Source organism: Chiloscyllium plagiosum, unplaced genomic scaffold (genome assembly GCF_037043375.1).
Source record: "Chiloscyllium plagiosum isolate Xiang-an unplaced genomic scaffold, Cpla_swu_hap1 HiC_scaffold_12, whole genome shotgun sequence".
In the NCBI taxonomy this organism is placed as follows: Eukaryota; Metazoa; Chordata; class Chondrichthyes; order Orectolobiformes; family Hemiscylliidae; genus Chiloscyllium; species Chiloscyllium plagiosum.
The window spans coordinates 74,218,665-74,237,679 of NW_028270150.1; the positions used below are offsets into that span (position 1 = coordinate 74,218,665).

Genomic DNA, 19,015 nt, shown 5'->3' on the forward strand with positions numbered 1-19,015 from the left:
TTAAATTGTTCGTTAAAATAGCTATTAGCACACTCCAGATAGCTCAATAAGTGCTGCTTAGTTGCAGTACAGGTTGTGGAGGGATCATTTGAAATTTGGCAATCTTGCAGTTGTCTTGGGTGCAAGACAACAGGCTTCGACTACATGTTTATTTTTTTCAGAAAGCTCTAAACTTTATTTACAAAGTGAATGCTTAACATGTTTTACCATCAGTACAGGATTTAAAGCACAAATATACAACTGATAGTACTGATACAGAAAGATCTCTTTTTATGAAAATAGCACAAAGGATCACATCAGAAATCGCTGGAAAGGCTCAGCAGGTCTGGCAGCACCTATGCAGAGAAAGCAAAGTTAACATTCCTGAAGAAGGGTCACTGGACCCAAAACGTCAACTCTACTTTCTCTCCACAGATGCTACCAGACCTGATTTTTTCTAGCATATAGAACATAGAAAAGTACATCACAGAACAGGCCCTTCAGTCCATGATGTTGTGCAGAGGATTATTCCTAATCTAAAATAAAATAACCTAACCTACGCACCCCTCAATTCACTGCTATCCATGTGCACATCCAGCAGTTGTTGCTTAAATGTTCCTAATGACTGTGCTTCCACCACCACCACTGGCAACGCATTCCATGCATTCACAGCTCTGTGTAAAGAACCTATTTCTGATGTCTCCTCTATACCTTCCTCCTAATATCTTAAAAACTATGACCCCTCGTGGCAGTCAACCCTGTTCTGGGGAAAATCTCTGGCTATCGACTCTATCCATGCCTCTCATTACCTTGATCAGGTCACCTCTCTTCCTCCTTCTCTCCAGAGAGATAAGTATGAGCTTAGTCAACCTCTCTTCAGAAGACAAGCCCTCCAGTCCAGGCAGCATCCTGGTAAACCTTCTTTGCACCCTCTCCAAAGCCTCCATATCATTCCTATAATAGGGCGACTGGAACTAGACACAATATTCCAAGTGTGGTCTCACCAGGGACTTGTAGAGCTGTAGCAAAACCTCATGGCTCTTAAACGCGAACCCCATGTTAATGAAATCCAAAACACCATATGTTTTCTTAACAACCCTATCCACTTGGGTGGCAACTTTGAGGGATCTAGGCACTTGCACACCCAGATCCCTCTGTTCCTCCACACTGCCAAGAATCCTGTCTTTAATCCTACATTCAGCATTCAAGTTCGACCTTCCAAAATGCATCACCTCGCATTTATTCAGGTTGAACTCCATCTGCAATTTCTCAGCCCAGCTATGCGTCCTGTCTATTGTGGTGCAGCCTGCAATAGCACTCGATAATATCAACGGCACCTCCAACCTTTGTGTCATCGGCAAATTTACTCACCCACCCCTCAACCTCTTCATCCAAGTTTATAAAAACTACAAAGAGCAGAGGCCCAAGAACAGAGCCCTACGGGACACCACTCAACACTGACCTCAAGGTAGAATACTTTCCATCTATAACCACTCTCCACCTTCTGTCACCCAACCAATTCGGAATCCAGACAGCCAAATCCCCCTGTATCCCACACCTCCTGACTTTATGAATGAGCCTACTGTGGCTTATCAAATGCCTTGCTGAAGTCCATATACACCATATCCACTGCTCGACCTTCATCCACCTGTCTTGTCACCTCCTCAAAGAACTCAATAAGATTTGTGAGGCATGACCTGCCCCTCACAAAGCTATGCTGACTGCCTTTAATCATGCTATGCTTTTCCAAATAGTCATAAAACTTATCCCTCAGAATTCTTTCCAAAACTTTGCTGACCACAGATGCAAGACTGACTGGTTTGCAATTGTCAGGGATTTCCCTATTTCCCTTCTTGAAAAGAGGAATAAATTTTGCCTCCCTCCAATCTTCCGGTATGACACCCATGGAGAGTGAGGGAGCAAAGATCTTCGCCAGCGGTTTAGCAACCTCCTTTCTCGCTTCCCGGAGCAACGTAGGATAAATCTGGTCTGAGCCCCTCTTCAGGAAGGACTCATGCCCAAAATGTCGATTCTCCTGCTCCTTGGATGCTGCCTGACCTTCTGCGCTTTTCCAGCAACACATTTTCAGCTCTGATCTCCAGCATCTGCAGTCCTCACTTTCTCCTAAATCTGACCTGGTCCTGTTCGCCAAAATTTCCAGTACAACAACTTCCTCAGTCTCAATGTGTTCAAGCCTGTTTCCCAGCCCCTCAAAGTTTTCATTCACAACAAGGTCCCATTCCTTAGTGAAAACCGAAGTGAAAAAAAACTCATTTAAGGCTTTCCCTATCTGCTCAGACTCCAACGCACAAGTTCCCTATGCTATCCCTGATCAGCCCTACCTTCTCCCTGATCCTTCTCTTTTTCCTCATATACGAGTAAAATGCCTTGGGGCTCTCCCTAATCGTTCCTGCCAAGCCTTTTTCATGCCCTTTCCTGACTCTCCTCAATCTATTTCTGAGCTCCTTTCTAATAAGCTTGTAATCCTCTAAAGCTGTGATGGACCCTTCTTTCCTCCACCTTACTAAAGCTGCCTTCTTCCTTTTGACGAGAAACTCCTGTGTTCTCGTCATCCAAGGCTCCTTAATCTTACCCTTTCTTGCCTGTCTCAGAGGAACAAATTTGTGCATCACTCACAACAACTCCTCCTTAAACAGTCACCATTTAGCTTCTGATTTTGTTTTGTTTCTGATTTCAATCATCCACAGTTCTTGCATTTTTTTTTGCAGGATATCATGTGTGCAACTATAAAATATTGGCAATAACAGGAAATAAGATTATTCTTCTGCTTAGAAAGAACATAGAACATTATAGCGCAGTACAGGCCCTTCAGTCCTCGATGTTGCGCCGAAATCAATCTAAGCCCAACTAACTTACACTATTCCGTTCTTGTCCATAAACAATGACCATTTAGATGCTCTTAAAGTTGGCACGTCCACTACTGTTGTAGGCAGGGCGTTCCACATCCCGACTACTCAGAAAAGAAACTACTCCTGACATCTGTCCTATATCTATCGCCCCTCAATTCAAAGCTATGTCCCCTCATGCTAACCTTCGCCATTTGAGGAAAGAGTCTCTGATTGTCCAACCTATCTAACCCTCTGATTATCTTACATGTCTCAATTAAGCCACCTCTCAACACCTCCTCTCTAACAAAAACAGCCTCAAGTCCTTCAGCCTTTCTTCGTAAGACCTTCCCTCCATACCAGGCAACATCCTAATAAATCTCCTCTGAACCCTTTCCAAAGCTCCCACATCCTTCCTATAATGCGTTGACCAGAACTGTACAAAATACTCCAAATGCAGCCGCACCAGAGTTTTGTACAGCTGCAACATGATCTTGTAGTTCCGAAACTCAATCCCTCTACCAATAAAAGCTAACACACCTTATGCCCTCTTAACAACCCTATCCACCTGGGTGGCAACTTTCAAGGGTCTATGTACATAGACACAGATCTCTCTGCTCATCTACACTACCAAGAATCTTACTATTAGCCCAGTACTCTGCATTCCTGTTACTCCTAACAAAGTGAATCACCTCACACTTTTCTGCATTAAACTCCAGTTGCCATCTCTCAGCCCAGCTCTGCTGCTTATCTATGTCCCTCAGTAACCTACAACATCCTTCATCACTATCCACAACTCTACTGACCTTAGTGTCACCCACAAATTTACTAACCCATCCTTCTATGCTCTCATCTAGGTCATTTAAAAAGATGACAAACAACAGTGGACCCAAAACAGATTCTTGCAGTACACCACTAGTAACTGAACTGCAGGATAAATATTTTTCATCAATCATCACCTTCTTGTCTTCTTTCAGCTAGCCAATTTCTGATCCAAACCGCTAAGTCACCCTCAATCCCATGCATCCATATTTTGTGCAATAGCCTACCGTGGGGAACCTTATCAAACACCTTACATTTCCTATCCTCCAGTCTTCTGGCACAATTCCAGTAGACAATGATGACAAAGATCAAAGCCAGACGCTCGACAATCTCCTCCCTGGCTTCCCAGAGAATCCTAGGATAAATCCCATCCAGCCCAGGGACTTATCTATTTTTAGACTTTCCTAAATTGCTAACCTCCTCCTTGTGAACCTCAATCCTGTCTCGTCTAGTGGCCTGTATCTCAGCATTCTCCTCGACCATATTTTCTTTTTCTAGTGTGAATACCGATGAAAAGTATTAATTTAACACTTCCCCTATCTCCTCTGACTCCACACACAACTTCCCACTACTATGCTTGATTGCCTCTAATCTTACTCTGGTCATTCTTTTATTCCTAATATACCTATAGAAAGCTTTAGGGTTTTCCTTGATCCTATCCGCCAATGACTTCTCTCACCCCCTCCTGGCTCTTCTTAGCTCTCTTTTTAGTTCTCTTCTGGCAAGATGTAATTCTTAAGCGCCCTAACTCAGCCATCACAACTCATCCTAACATAAGCTGCTTTCTTCCTCTTGAAGATAGATTAAACCACGGCTCCCTTGCTCGACAATTTCCTCTCTGCCTGACCGGTACATATTTATCAAGGACCCGCAGTGGTTGGTCCTTGAAGATGCTCCACATTTCAATTGTGCCTATCCCCTGCCGTTTCCTTTCCCATCTTTTGTATCCTAAATCTTGCCTAATCACATCGTAATTGCTTTTCCCCCAGCTATAACTCTCGCCCGGCGTATATACACCTATCTCTTTCCATAACTAAAGTAAACATAACTGATTTGCGGTCAATACCACTAAAGCGTTCACCTACCTCCAAATCTAACATCTGGCCGGGTTTATTACCCAATACCAAATCTAATGTGGTCTCGCCCTTTGTTTGCCTTTCTACATACTGAAAACCTCCTGCACACATTGGGCAAAAACTGACCCACCTAAAATACTTGAACTAAAGCTCCCCCCCATTACAACTACCTTCGCACTCTCGCCCCTCTGTACCACACCATCTGTAGACCTTTCTTTATATTCAACCTACCAACTTATGTATTTCACATTCCAGGTTTTGAATGCAATCAAGTTTTCGCTTTCGACAGCGTTGAGCTGCAATTCTATTTTTGCTGCGGCGACGTATATCATGGATATAATCCAACTGTTCTGGATTCAGTTTATGGAGTTTCAGCATTGTTTGAAAGTCGTTTCTGGACAACATTGTAATTCTTTCAACAGGAAATGGTAATTTTACCTAGAAGGACCCAATTGCACAAATTAGATTCACAAACAAAATCACAGAAATTTCACGATTAAAATCTAGGTACATCAAAAATTAAACCATGGAAAATTCATTGAATTTTTCATTGTTTTTATTCAATTAAATTAATTTCCTGAAACCAGAATTTACACCTTTCATGAACAGTCAAGATTCACAAATTACTATGCAAACCAATCAGAAAAGTAGACAACATAAGAAATTTACATGAGATAGATGTTTCTCAAGTTATACACTAACAAATTTTTAAAAATCTGCATACCTCAAGTTTTCCTGTAAAATTTCAGTTAGAGGTCGTTCTACTATATTGTGACAGTTGTGTTCTTCTGCAACCTTGCACTATAGAAAATTGTGCTGTAGAAGATTACTAGTTGAAAATCGATGTACCCATTCAGTAGAAAGTTCCAAACAATGCCCACAATGTAAGTCATGTTGTAGCCAATTCACCTGACTAAATACGCATAACAACAGAATGACCTGTATTTAATCTAGCCTTTCATGTGCATCTGTACCTCTGGTGAATACTTTTTCCACAATTCTCAAAGGATATTAAAATTGGGAAGTAACTTAAGGGACTGAAATATACCATTCATAATCTATTATAGTTCCAGTGTAAAATACGTAAATAAAACAATAAATTATGGAGAATGCTACAAGTCTGAAATGAAACTATTGGGAATAGTCAGGCAAGGTCTGTGGAAAGAAAGAATTATCACTACTAACCTGCAACTTTAGTTGGGACAGGAAAACATTTGAGATGTATCAGATTTTGAGTTGAGTGAATGAATGATAAAGGAAGAATGGGTTGAGGAAAACACCGATGAGAGATTTCTGCTGGTGACTCATTTGGCAAAATGCACTGGTTTTGCTGAGGTGAGGTTACTCGGATATTTCTGCACAAATTTATTAGTCTAAACTTGATTCTAACATTTTCCATTTCTCAGCTCAGGTTCATGAGCAAATTTGGGCAGTCTTCAGCATCCCAGAGAAATTGAATGACCAGGAAATTAATCATTGTTTTGAGATTATTCTAACGCTCTTGAATTTATAGATTGGATTCAGTTAACTTTAGTCACTGCTCCTTTTCTAAATATAACTGCATTCTACTCTGCTGCATTATGGTCCACTGCAACTGCTATCACAGACACTACATATAATATGTAGGTTAACTAACAAAATTTAAACCAATTTAAAACTGAATTCAAATTTTTTTTTTCATTTATGGGACGAGTGTGTCCTTAGCTGGGCCAGCATTTATTTCCCACTCCTCTTCTCTCCCTGAAGAAAGTGCTGCTAAGCTGTCTTCATGAATGCTTTGTCTAGTTTCCTGATGAATGGCTCCTGCCCAAAACACCAATTTTTCTGCTCCTCGGATGCTGCCTGACCTGCTGTGCTTTTCCAGCATCACTCTAATCTTGACCCGTCTTCATGAAGCGCCAAATCCATTTGGTGCAAGTAGACCCATGATGTTAGAGAAGGAGTTCTAGGATTTTGATCCTTTTCACTGAAGGAATTTACAAATCAGGATAGCAAGTGGCTTGGATGAGAACTTGGTGTTGGTGGTGTTCCCATTCACCTGCTGCCCTTGTGCTTATCTTATGTACTCCTGCTACTGCGTGTCAGTAGTGGACAGAGTGAATACTTGTAGATGTGGTGTCAATCAATCATATTGCTTTGTCTGCTGGCGTCAAGCTTCTTACATGTTATTGAAGTTATTCTCACCCAGTTTTCCATGATACTGGTGATTTGTGTCTTGTAGATAGCGGACAGGATTTGGGGACTTGGGAGGCAAGCTACTCCCTGTGGGATCCTGGGTCACCTTAAATGCTGTAACTGCAAAATCATTTATGTAGTTATTCAAGTTCAGTTTTGGTCAACAGTAACCCTCATGAGGCGGATAATGGGGGAATACAATGATGGAAGTACCACAAATGTTCCTCTTGCAGAACGAGAGAGGGAAGGGTCATCACTAGTGTCCCTGCTGACTTCATCTGTGGAAATTTTTATTTGCATATTTTTTTACCCATGATACTTGTATCACTAATCGTCACAGGTGAGGTGCCAGAAGGCTGAAGGTTGACTAATGTGGTTCCACTATTTAAGAAAGGTGATAAGGACAAGCAAGGGAATTATAGACCAGTGAGCCTGAAGTCGGTGGCAGGCAAATTGTTGGAGGGAATCCTGAGGGACAGGATTTACACTTATTTGGAAGGGCAAGGACTGATTAGGGATAGTCAACATAGCTTTGTGTGTGGGAAATCATGTCTCGCGAACGTGATCTGTATGGACTTCAGTAAGGCATTTGACAAGGCTCCCCATGGGAGTCTGGTTAGCAAGGTTAGATCTCATGGAACACAAGGAGAGCTAGCCATTTGGATACGAGACTGGCTTGAAGGTACAAGACAGAAGGTGGTGATGGAGGGTTGCTTTTCAGACTGGAGGCCTATGACCAGTGGAGTGCCACAAGGATCGGTGCCGGGTCCACTACTTTTCATCATTTATGTAAATGATTTGGATGTGAACATCGGAGATATAATTAGTAAGTTTGCAGATGACACCAAAATTGGAGGTGTAGTGGACAGCAAAGAAGGTTACCACGGATTACAATAGAATAGTGATCAGACGGGCCGAGGAGTGGCAGATAGAGTTAATTTAGATAAATGCGAGGTGCTGCATTTTGGGAAAGCAAATCTTAGCAGGACTTATACACTTAATGGTAAGGTCCTAGGGAGTGTTGCTGAACAAAGAGACCTTGGAGTGCAGGTTCATAGCTCCTTGAAAGTAGAGTCTCAAGTAGATAGGATAGTGAAGGCGGCGTTTGGTATGCTTTCCTTTATTGGTCAAAGTATTGAGTACAAGACTTGGGAGGTCGCGTTGCGGCTGTACAGGACATTAGTTAGGTCACTTTTGAAATACTGTATGCAAATCAGGTCTCCTTCCTATCAGAAGAATGTTGGAAAACTTGAAAGGGTTCAGAAAAGATTTAAGGATGTTGCCAGGGTTGGAGGTTTTGAGCTACAGGGAGAGGCTGAATAGGCTGAGGCTATTTTCCCTGGAGTGTCGGAGGCTGAGGGGTGACCTTATTGAGATTTACAAAATTATGAGGGGCATGGATAGGGTAATTAGGCAAAGTCTTTTCCCTGGGATCAGGGAGTCCAGAACTAGAGGGCATAGGTTTAGGGTGAGAGGGGAAAGATATAAAAGAGACCTACGGGCAACTTTTTCACACAGAGGGTGGTATGTGTGTGGAATGAGCTGCCAGAGGAAGTGGTGGAGACTGATACAATTGCAACATTTAAGAGGCATTTGGATGAGTATATAAATAGGAAGGGTTTAGAGGGATATGGGCCGGGTGCTGGCAGGTGGGACTAGATTGGGTTGGAATATCTGGTCAGCATGGTCAGGTTGGACCGAAGGGTCTGTTTCCATGCTGTACATCTCTATGACTCTATAACTTGCAGCATGGGTTGGTACCTGGGGCTTCAATGTTGTGGCCATTTCAGAGATATGGCTAGAGCAGGGACAGGAATGGTTATTGCAGGTTCTGGGACTTAGATGTTTCAGCAAGACCAGAGAAGATGGTAAAAAAGAGGGGAAGGTGTGGCATTGTTATTCAAGGACAGCACTATGGTGACAGAAAGGGGACATGAGAAGTCATTGGCAGATAGTATCAAGGAAAACCCTAAAGCCATTCCTATCAGTAATAAAAGAATAACTAGAGTAAGATTAAGGCCAATCAAGGATAGCAGTGGAAAGTTGTGTTCGGAGTCCAAGGAGATAAGAGAAGCATTAAATAAATATTTTTCATCAGTATTCACACTGGAAAAAAAAATGTTGTTGAGGTGTATACTGAGATAGAGGCTACGAGACTACACGGGATTGAGGTTCACAAGGAGGAGGTGTTAGAAATTGTGAAATGTCTAAAAATAGAAAAGTCCCCTGGGCCAGATGGGATTTATCCTAGGATTCTCTGGGAAGCCAGGAAGGAAATTGTCGAGCCTTTGGCTTTGATCTTTATGTCATCATTGTCTACAGGAATAGTGTCATAAGACCAGAGGATAGCAAATGTTGTCCCCTTGTTCAAGAAGGTGAGTAGAAACAACCCTGGAAATTATAGACCAGTGAGCCTTTCTTTGGTTGTGTGCAAAGTGTAGGAAAATGTTATAAGAGATAGGATTTATAATCATCCAAAAAGGATAAAGTTAATTAAGGATAGTCAGCACGTTTTTGTGAAGGGTAGGTTATGCCTCACAAACCTTATTGAGTTCTTTGAGGTGACCAAACAGGCGGATGAGCGTAAAGTAATTGATGTGGTTATATGGATTTCAGTAAGGCATTTGATAAATTTCCCCACAGTAGGCTATTGCACAAAATAGGTAAAAACAATGACTGCAGATGCTGGAAACCAGATTTTGGATTAGTGGTGCTGGAAGAGCATAGCAGTTCAAGCAGCATCCGAGGAGCAGCAAAATCGACGTTTCGGGCAAAAGCCCTTCATCAGGAAAAGCCCTTCATTGCACAAAATACAGAGGCATGGGACGAAGGGTGATTTAGCGGTTTTGGTTCAGAAATTGGCTAGCTGAAAGACAGAGGGTGCATACAGTTCTGGTCACTGCATTATAGGAAGGATGTGGAAGCTTTGGAGAGGGTTTAGAGGAGATTTACTAGGATGTTGCCTTGTACGGAGGGAAGGTCTTATGAGGAAAGGCTGAGGGACTTGAAGCTGTTTTTATTAGAGAGAAGGTTGAGGGTGATTTAATTGATATATATAAGATAATCAGAGGATTAGATAGGGCAGACAGTGAGAGCCTTTTTCTTCGGATGGCAATGGCTAGCATGAGGGGACATAATTTTAAATCGAGGAGTGATAGATATAGGACAGATGTCAGAGATGGTTTCTTTACTCAGAGTAGTGGGGGCGTGTGGAACACCCTGCCAGCAACAGTAGTAGACCTACCAACTTTAAGGGCATTTAAATGGTTATTGGATAAACATGAATGAAAATGGAATAGCGTAGAATAGATAGGCTTCAGATTGGTTCCACAGGCCGACACAACATCTAAGGCCGAAGGGCCTATACTGTACTGTAATATTTTATGTTTTAAATGTAAAGGACCAATGGTTAGATTTTGGAGACAGTCACTGCTGGCAGTTGTGTGGCATAAAACATTGTCAGCCCAAAATTTGATAGTGTCCAGACCTTGCTGCATTTGGACATGGACTGCTTCAGTCACTGAGGAATTATGAATGGTGCTGAACATTCTGCAATCAAAGAACATCCCCACTTCTGACCTTATGATGGAGGGAAGGTCACTGATTAAGTAACTAAAGATCATTGGTCCTCGGACACTATTCTGAGGAACTCCTGCAAAGAACTCCAGCAGCTGAGATGGCTGACTTCCAAAAAAAAACAACCATTTCTCTTTGTGCTAGGTTTGATTCCAATCAGCAGTGATTTTCTCCCCCGCTAATTCCCATTGACTCCTTGATGCCACACTCATATCAAGGTGATATCAAAGGCAGTCACTTTCAGCTCAACTTTGGAATTCAGCTCTTTTGAACAGTTAAGCACTAGAGGAATCCAAACCAAGTAAAGAACAGGTTACTGCTAAGAAAGGTGATGCTTGGTAACACTGTTGATTACTCCTCCATCACTGTACTAAGGATTGAAAGTAGACTGATGGAAAAGTATTTTCCAAGGTAGATCAGTTCTCCTTTTCATGTATAAGATATACTTTAAAAAGCAGATACCAGTATTATAGTATACCGGAACATTTTGGCTAAGGACATGGCAAGTTCCACAGCACATTTAGTACTATTGCTAAATAGCCATCAGGGCCCATAGCCTTTTCAGTACCCAGTGTCTCCAGCCATTTCTTGATATCATGTGGAGTGCATTGCATTAGCTGAATATAGGCATGTTTGGCCCTGGGGAACTCAGGAGGAGACAGAGGTGGATCATCCACTTCTGGATGAAGGTTTCAGTCTCATATTCTGCACCTGAGTTGCTTAATTGTCCATTACCACTTAGAATCGGATGAGAATCAATGGGAAAACTCAGATCTGATCCATTGCTTTGTAATCACATGCTCTAGCTCTATCACTTGCTGCTTACACTGTGTGGCATGCAGATAGTCTTGTTGTGTAACCTCACCAGGTTGATACCTCATTTTTAGGTATGTCTGGTGCTGTTCCTAGCATGCCTTCCTGGACTTTTTATTGCGCCATGGTTGATTGTCTGGCTTGATGATAATGATAGAGCTAGGATTGTCTTGAAGTACAATTCTGCTGTAGCTTCTGGCTCACTGAGCCTCTTAAATGTTCAAACTGGAGTTGCTAGATCTGTTCAAAGTCATTTAGTACAATGATCATGCCCCATAACTCGATGGAGGGTACCCTCAATCTAAACATGGACTTCATCTTCACAAGGACTGTGCAGTGGTGGCCCTTACTGATACTGTCATGGACAGACACATTTGTGGTAGGCACATTGGTCTGGATGAAGTCAAATGTGTTCTACCTTCATCAGCTGTCACACCACTGGCCACAAACCCAGACCAGCGCTTTAGGGCTCAACTAAGTTAGTCAACAGAGAAGTAAAAAGGACATCAGCTGGGTAGGGGGAAGAGTAGAGAAGAGGGCAAGGTCAGTATGTGCTAATCAGCAGGTAGCTTCCTTGCCCACATAAGACTTGACGCTATGGGTCTTCATGGGATAAAATCATATATGAACTAGGTACAGGAGTAGGCCATTGACCCCTTGAGTCTGCATGTCATTCAACTGGATCATGGCTGATCTGATATTCCTCTTGTTCACTTTCCTGCTCCTTCCCCCAACTTGTGATTCTCCTATGATCAAGAATCGCTGCCTTAAATAACACAAGGACTTAGTCCCCCACAGCTCAGTGTGCCAAGGAGCTCCAAAGACACTCAGCCCTCAGAACTAAGTCTTAAACCTGTGTCCATTAATTCTGAGATTATGCAGAGTCAATCACAAGTATATATCACTGTACCACCACTCCTACTGGGTCTGTCCTACTAGATTGTGTTGTCTTAGACACAGTCAACTTCAGAGTTATGCCTTACATTCACTGTTATACAGCTCTTCCAGTTTTGACTTTAAATTTCTGATGTTAGAAAAGATGATTTTGCAAGGTGACAGGGCTGTGTCTTCCATTACAGTTTCTCATGCCTTAGATGATACCAGATAATATCTGGTTTCATTCCTTTTATTTTGAAACCTTCCAGCAGTTGGTAAAACTGAACAGCTTGGTCAACTAAAAATTATGAGTCAACCATATTACTTTGATCTGGAGTCACACGTAGGCCAGATCAGATAAGGAAGGCACTGAACCAGATGTTTTTTAAAAAATATGACAGTCAACAATAGTTTCGTAGTCATCATTAGACTTTTAATTCCAGATCTTTACGGAATTCAAATTCCGCCATGTAGGATTCAAACCCAGATTCTGGGAACATATCTTGAGTATCTGGATTACTACTCTGACAATACCACTGGACCACTACCGCCTCCAAAATAAATTATTTCAAATCAACCTGTTTAAGAGATGTTCTGACATCGGAGGCAGATAGGACTTTAAAACAGGCCTCCTAGCTCAGAGGTCGGAACAGTACCTCAGCGCAACAGCCCTCCCCCTTTAAAGTATCAGCTTTTCCATCTTGCAACAGTGCTGTTCTTTTGGAGATTTTCACACTGCAACATTACAGGGACAAATGGCTGAGAACAAGGCAAGTCATAATATAGCTCGCATTTATTAATCACAAAAATTTTCTTACCTCACACTCTTGTTCCCGGGCAGAACACGACTCACTGTCATCTTCGGATTCAGACCCAAATTCATCTCCTGAGTTTGTAGCAAATGTGTCATATTTGTCTTGTTGCTGTCCCTGGTCACTTTCAAGCTCCTCAATACCTGAGCTGCTGGAACACACGGAATTTCCAGTATCATATGCAAATGGGCACTTTAAAGAGCTATAGGTAGACTCAGGTAGCTGTGACGAAGACGAGGTATAGTGCAGTAGGAAAGAACTCTGATTGCTTCCTTCAAGGCTTTGGCAAGGCTCTGTCGAAAACTGTGGGCACTGAGAAATTCTCTCCAAATTGAACTGCCCTGAGCAACTTTTCTCTTTCACTAAAGATTCAGTCTCACAGCTAGACTGTGCACCACAAAGTTCACTCCAGAATCCTTTTGCTAAATGTTCTGCCACCTCTCTTTCCACAGTGCTTCGCCCGCTGGAGACTGCATTGGGATTCTCTCGTCTTTGAGAATAACCTGAGCTAAAAATAACAGATTTTCTCTCAGAGTCTCCAATTGTTCTTTCTGAACACCTTGGCTGATCACATTCCTGACTAATTTCAAGCTTAGTTTCTTCAATACTTGCAACAGTGTTGTTCTTTTGGAGATTTTCACACTGCAACATTACAGGGACAAATGGCTGAGAACAAGGCAAGTCATAATGCTCTCCAACGCAACGTTGTTGAATACCTGAGATATTTTGTGATGATGGCCCTTGTGTTATCTCAGCTGTAGAATCTTGTGCTAATGGACAGCTTATATTCATTTGATTCTTCACTTCGATTTTCTCTTCATTGCAGACTCCACCCTCCCCTTCCATTGATGTGCTGTCACTATCCTTTTCAATAAGCTTTGCACGTTCATCCTCCGAATCAAAAGTGAATGTCAAGTTTTGACAAGATTCAATTTGCTGCAATGAAGAATTTGGCAATGACAAATTATTACCCCATGATGTCAGTCGTTCTTTCCCACAGGCTAACTGAAACTTTCGGTACTTAGGACAAAGAGATGAACTAGCCCATCCAGTCTGTTTCAAACAGGAGTAGTTGACTTCAGTGGTTTCATTTTGAACTTTTGGACAAATTTTCCCAACTTCAATGCATTTACGCAATTTAGGGCAAGGACTCTTGGGATTTTCAGATTCAAGAAATTCTTCCACATCATCATCAGCTTCTGAATTTTCATTGTCACCAACAGGAATTTTTAGATTGGTTTTCTGACAATGAGATGTACAACATGCCTTTCTCAAAAATCCTGCATGATCTCTCTCCTTTCCAAAAAGTCTGGCTTGAAGAAAGTTGAAACACGTTTTTTCAATATTATGGATTCCAAGAAATTCTACACTTCTACAGACATCCAATACATTTTCTTTGTTCAAAAGAAGTTTGGCAGTGTATGCAAACTGAAGAAGTGGTGCAAAACCTTTAATTGTAACCTGATAAAACAATAAAATAACCAGTTAAGAAATCTCAATTTCAGTTCCCCATTTAAAATAAGGCAAAAATAGGATTTTCTTCAATAATTTTATATTTATAAAGCCAAAGTGCACTTGACATACTGCACTAGCCCACTGACAATTATTTATTACAAACTGATCTTACAGCAAGTCAAGTGCACTTAAAAAGCTACTTCTAAATGAATGAAACTGAAGTCTACCTTTGACCAATTAAAAAAATTCCCAATGTTTTATGGAGCAAAACCTGTTTGGAACATGAAATCAAAAGCATGAATCACATCAGACACCTTTAAAATGCCTAAAATATAGATTCCTTCACAAAGGAGAGAGAGTTGCTCAAAAGGTGCCAACAATAAATGTATACTGACATTTCCAAAAACTGGAAGTTAGAACTTATTCTTAAAACTCAACAAACTTAAAAAAAAAACTGCTGCTAACTATAAAATACTTCCCAGAAGTGCAGTCTTAATATACAGCACATAATCTGGGTAAAAATTATGAGTGTGGGGGTCTTAATTTCAATCCCTAACCTTCACAGAAAACAAACAAAGCCACAGTAAACAAAAGTAATAACTAATTTTTCCCCACGGTGTAAATCTTTTTGTAAAACTACATTCCATAGCATTTCAAATTGGAAGTTACTCAAATGTGAATACAACTACATTTCTTTCCATACAGCACCTAATTGATGTACCTCAAATACAACATGCAATATTACAATATATACACCAAGATAAAGAAATCACCAAGAAGGGTTTTATACAGTTTCCAACCCCTCAGTATATTATGCAGCTTGAGCTTGGAGTGTCCTTTCCCCACTAAGCAAGGTAGCACTTTAGAGAGTTTTGAGAAGATTTGTATCTCAGGTTGAGATTCTGGATGTAAGTTTGCTCGCTGAGCTGGAAGGTTCGTTTGCGGACGTTTCGGCACCATACGAAACAACACCAGTGAGCCTCCGGTGAAGTACTGACGTTATGGCTTGCTTTCTAGGTTTATTTGGGTTGGTGATGTAGTTTATGCTGTGGTGTCATTTCCTGTGTTGGTGATGTCATTTCAGGGGGTGATAGATGGGATCCAAATCAACATGTTTGTTGATAGAGTTCCAGGTGACATTCTGCAAGTGACATCACCACAGGAAATGACATCACCAACCCAGGAAACCTAAACACACAACACCAGTGCTTCATTGGAGGCTCACTGATGATGTTACCTAGTATAGTGAAGAAACGTCAGAAAAACGAACCTTCCAGCTCAGCAAACAAACTTATATCCATAATACTTTAGACTCCAATTGTGTTTGTCTCTGGGAGAAATATACAATATACAGGAAATTCCACCCATTAGGATGCCAATATTGCTCAATATTCAACAAATAAACCAAATAAGCAACAATACTACCTTATGATCTGAACTCTTATTTCTTATGTCTTCTACATTTTTCAAAAATTTCTTCAAGCTGGACAAAGCAGACTAGATACCAAAGGTTTTTTTTAAAAAAGTAGTGAATATACAGTGCGACATTTGAGCTCAAATTTAAAGTGCAACTTGTAATTGCTTCAAAATAACAAATCAAAAAAGGCTTTCTCAAGTCAATGGCCATCTTGCTTGCCTTGAAATAATCGCATTTTCTGGATCTAACTGCACTCACCACTTTACATTTCAAAAACTCTACTGACAGTTTTTTTAAAAATTCTGCTCACAGCCAAAAGGGATCAAGGACATTCCAAGACAATAGCTGTAAGATATTTAACAGCTGGTGAGAAATACTTAAATTGCATATTTTCAGATAAGATATTGTTATTAAATTGAAGGTATATACTGTATCTTTGAGAGAGTGAATGCTGTCTGAACTGACAGCTTACAAGTACCTGTTAATATAACCAGATGGCAGTCCCAGAGTGTACTGGACAATTGAAAATATGTAACATTGGGCTGGGAAATGGATACCGGAGTTTTGGTTGCTGTTTTGACAATAATTTGAATTTAACCAGTTTAAATCATGTCCCAGGAAACTAAAACCCAATCAAGTTTGAACTTATTGTTTTGCCAATATCGAAGCAATGAGAAAATCCAATGTTGGAGAATATAAAATGTGGGCATTTTGAAAATTTGTCAGAGTGTAACTGCCGTCGAGCCAGAAAATGCATAGAGAGCTAACGTGTTGCTCTCCAAAAAATTAGGAAATACTCCCTATCAAAAGGTACCTTTGCAGATTGAAACATATTCTCAGTAAAAAGACAGACAAGGACCCAGGGAGATCCTCATCCGGAAGAAGATAGATATGGAAGACGACAGTGGCTGTGTGGTTTTGAAGTTAATTTGATGTAACTTTAATAATTGTCTTATTGGAACAGCGTATTGTTATAGAGTTTAAGGCAAACAATGAACACATAAGACAAAGGGGGGCTTAGAGTTATGAATAGTTGTTCAATGTTCACTTTTAGAATTAAAAATAAATTTATTTTCTTTAAATAATGGAATTTGGGAGTTCTCGGGCACTCATATTTTAACAGATTACGAGGAGAGGTGAGCTTTTCTGGGTGCTTGGTTTAATTAACAGAGAGGCTCACTTTCATGTCGTAACAATACTAAATAAGTTCTTGTCTGCTTACTCAAACATGAATACCTCCATGCTATAATCTGAAAAGCAGGGAGTTCACCTATTTTCCTGCCCCACATCTATCCCTCAATCAATCAACATCTATAACAAATGGTTTGATCACCTATGTCAGTAGTTTTTAACCAGGGTCCATGACAGAGTTAGGCCCAAAGGTGGTGCTGTGGACAACAGCAAATGAATGAACATGAGCCAGAAGCTGCTCTATTACCCTCGTGTTTTTTTCTGTATGCTCTCAATGCTTCTGGGCTTCCAGTACTTGCTGCCAGTTCTGTTCTTCCAAGAGTCCATCCTTAGGAGAAACTTATGATAAGTGAGTACATCCTCTCACCCTAACTTGAAGTAAATATCTGCCTTCCTAAAAGCATTATTAAAACATTTGTTACCCACAGGAAATAACACTATGACTATTATTATGCAGTACTGCAACTTAGATGAGGGCCTGAAATTACTCCATTTTTCAATAACTTGAAAAGCACAAAGCTTTGACGCAGTTGTTTGTTTGCAAATTGCCTAAGTTTCCTTTGCTTTGATTTATTGTAGTCACATGCACTAGGTACAGTGGAAAGCTTTGTTTTGCAAGCAGTACAGACAGATCATAGCAAACAAAGACATACAAATCGTAGGGTGCTTAGAGCAAGGCATACAGGTTACACTGCACAGGAGGTGCACAAAGCAAGATCAACATTATTTGAATTTAGAGACTCCAATCATCAGTCTAATAGCGACATTAAACAAAGCTTTCCTTGAATTTACTGGTGCTTGCGTTCAAGCTTCTGTAACTTCTGCCTGACAGAGGAAGTTGGAAGAGAGCATTACTGGGATGGAAGGGGTCTTAGATGATGTTGGCAACCTCTCTGCTGCATTAGTAGTATAAATGGAGTCCATGGATGGGAGGCTGGCTTCCATGATGGTCTGGGTGTGCTCACAACCTTCTTACAGTCCCAGGCAGAACAGTTGCTGTACCATGCCATTATGTACCTAAATAGTATGCTTTCTATAGTGTATCTGTAAAAGTTGGTAAGAGTCCTTATGGACATGTCGAATTTCTTAACCCGGCTGAGGAAGCAGAGGCATTGTTTCTTCTACGTGGAGTCCAGGACAGGTTGTCGATTTTCATCAATCCTAGAAAGGTGAACACTCAACTCTCTCAACCTCTGCTCTGTTTATATAGACAGGGATATGTTCTCCTCCTTTCTTTCTGAAGCCCTTGTATTCAGTTCTTTTATTTTGCTGACATGGAGAGAGAAGTTGTTATCACCGCACCACGATGTCAAGCCCTCTATTGCCTTTTTGTATTCTGACTCTGTTTGATATCCGTCCTACCAAGATGATGTCATCAGCAAACTACATCAGGGGTTCGCAACCTTGGGTTATTAAGAAAGGTTCGGACCTGATGTGCATGTGGCCTCTGTCTATGATGTGATTTTTCAACATTTCTGTGAATTATCGGGGCTGCTCATCATTACGGAATGGATCAAGATAGACACTGCTATCTAGGGACAGCTCAAACAAATGTAATTATAGACTTATCACATTGTGCATTATTGCAATTCTTTGCTTTAAATCACTACAAGGCCCTAAGGGCTCCTCACCTTAAGCTACACACAAAAGTAAAGAAGTGAAGCATGAACTATTCCCCTTCAGTTTGAGGCTTGTGTTTGGTTCTGGTGCGCAAAGTAGGGAGAGTTAAACTGTTGCTCAGGTTTATCCATTTGTATTGGATTTCTCAATGCCACAATTGAAAGGGAACATATTAAGGGAGAATAATGCAAAAGTTCACATTCTGTGGGCCTACAAAGAATTGCAACAAATAAGAACATCAACATACCTCCTCAAAGCAAAATACTGCCATTTCTAAGCAAAATTGAAGAGGATGAATGTTTTTAATCTTTAAATCCAGTGCTATTTCAGGTTCATTCATGACTAACTACAACATGG

At 40.9% G+C, this 19,015-nt stretch overlaps 1 protein-coding gene across 5 annotated transcripts in view; it reads right to left on the reverse strand.

Annotated features, from left to right (window-relative positions):
* Positions 1-19,015, reverse strand: part of LOC122555052 (transcription regulator protein BACH1-like) — an 80,130-nt gene that overhangs the window by 5,417 nt on the left and 55,698 nt on the right. For all 5 annotated transcript variants that reach the window (XM_087992913.1, XM_043700694.2, XM_087992910.1 and 2 more), the window contains 2 exons: positions 12,982-14,436; positions 4,955-5,161 (listed from right to left, as the gene is read on the reverse strand). In XM_087992913.1, coding sequence (XP_087849039.1) covers positions 4,955-5,161; positions 12,982-14,436 — 1,662 coding nt within the window. The remainder of the gene's footprint in view (positions 1-4,954; positions 5,162-12,981; positions 14,437-19,015) is intronic.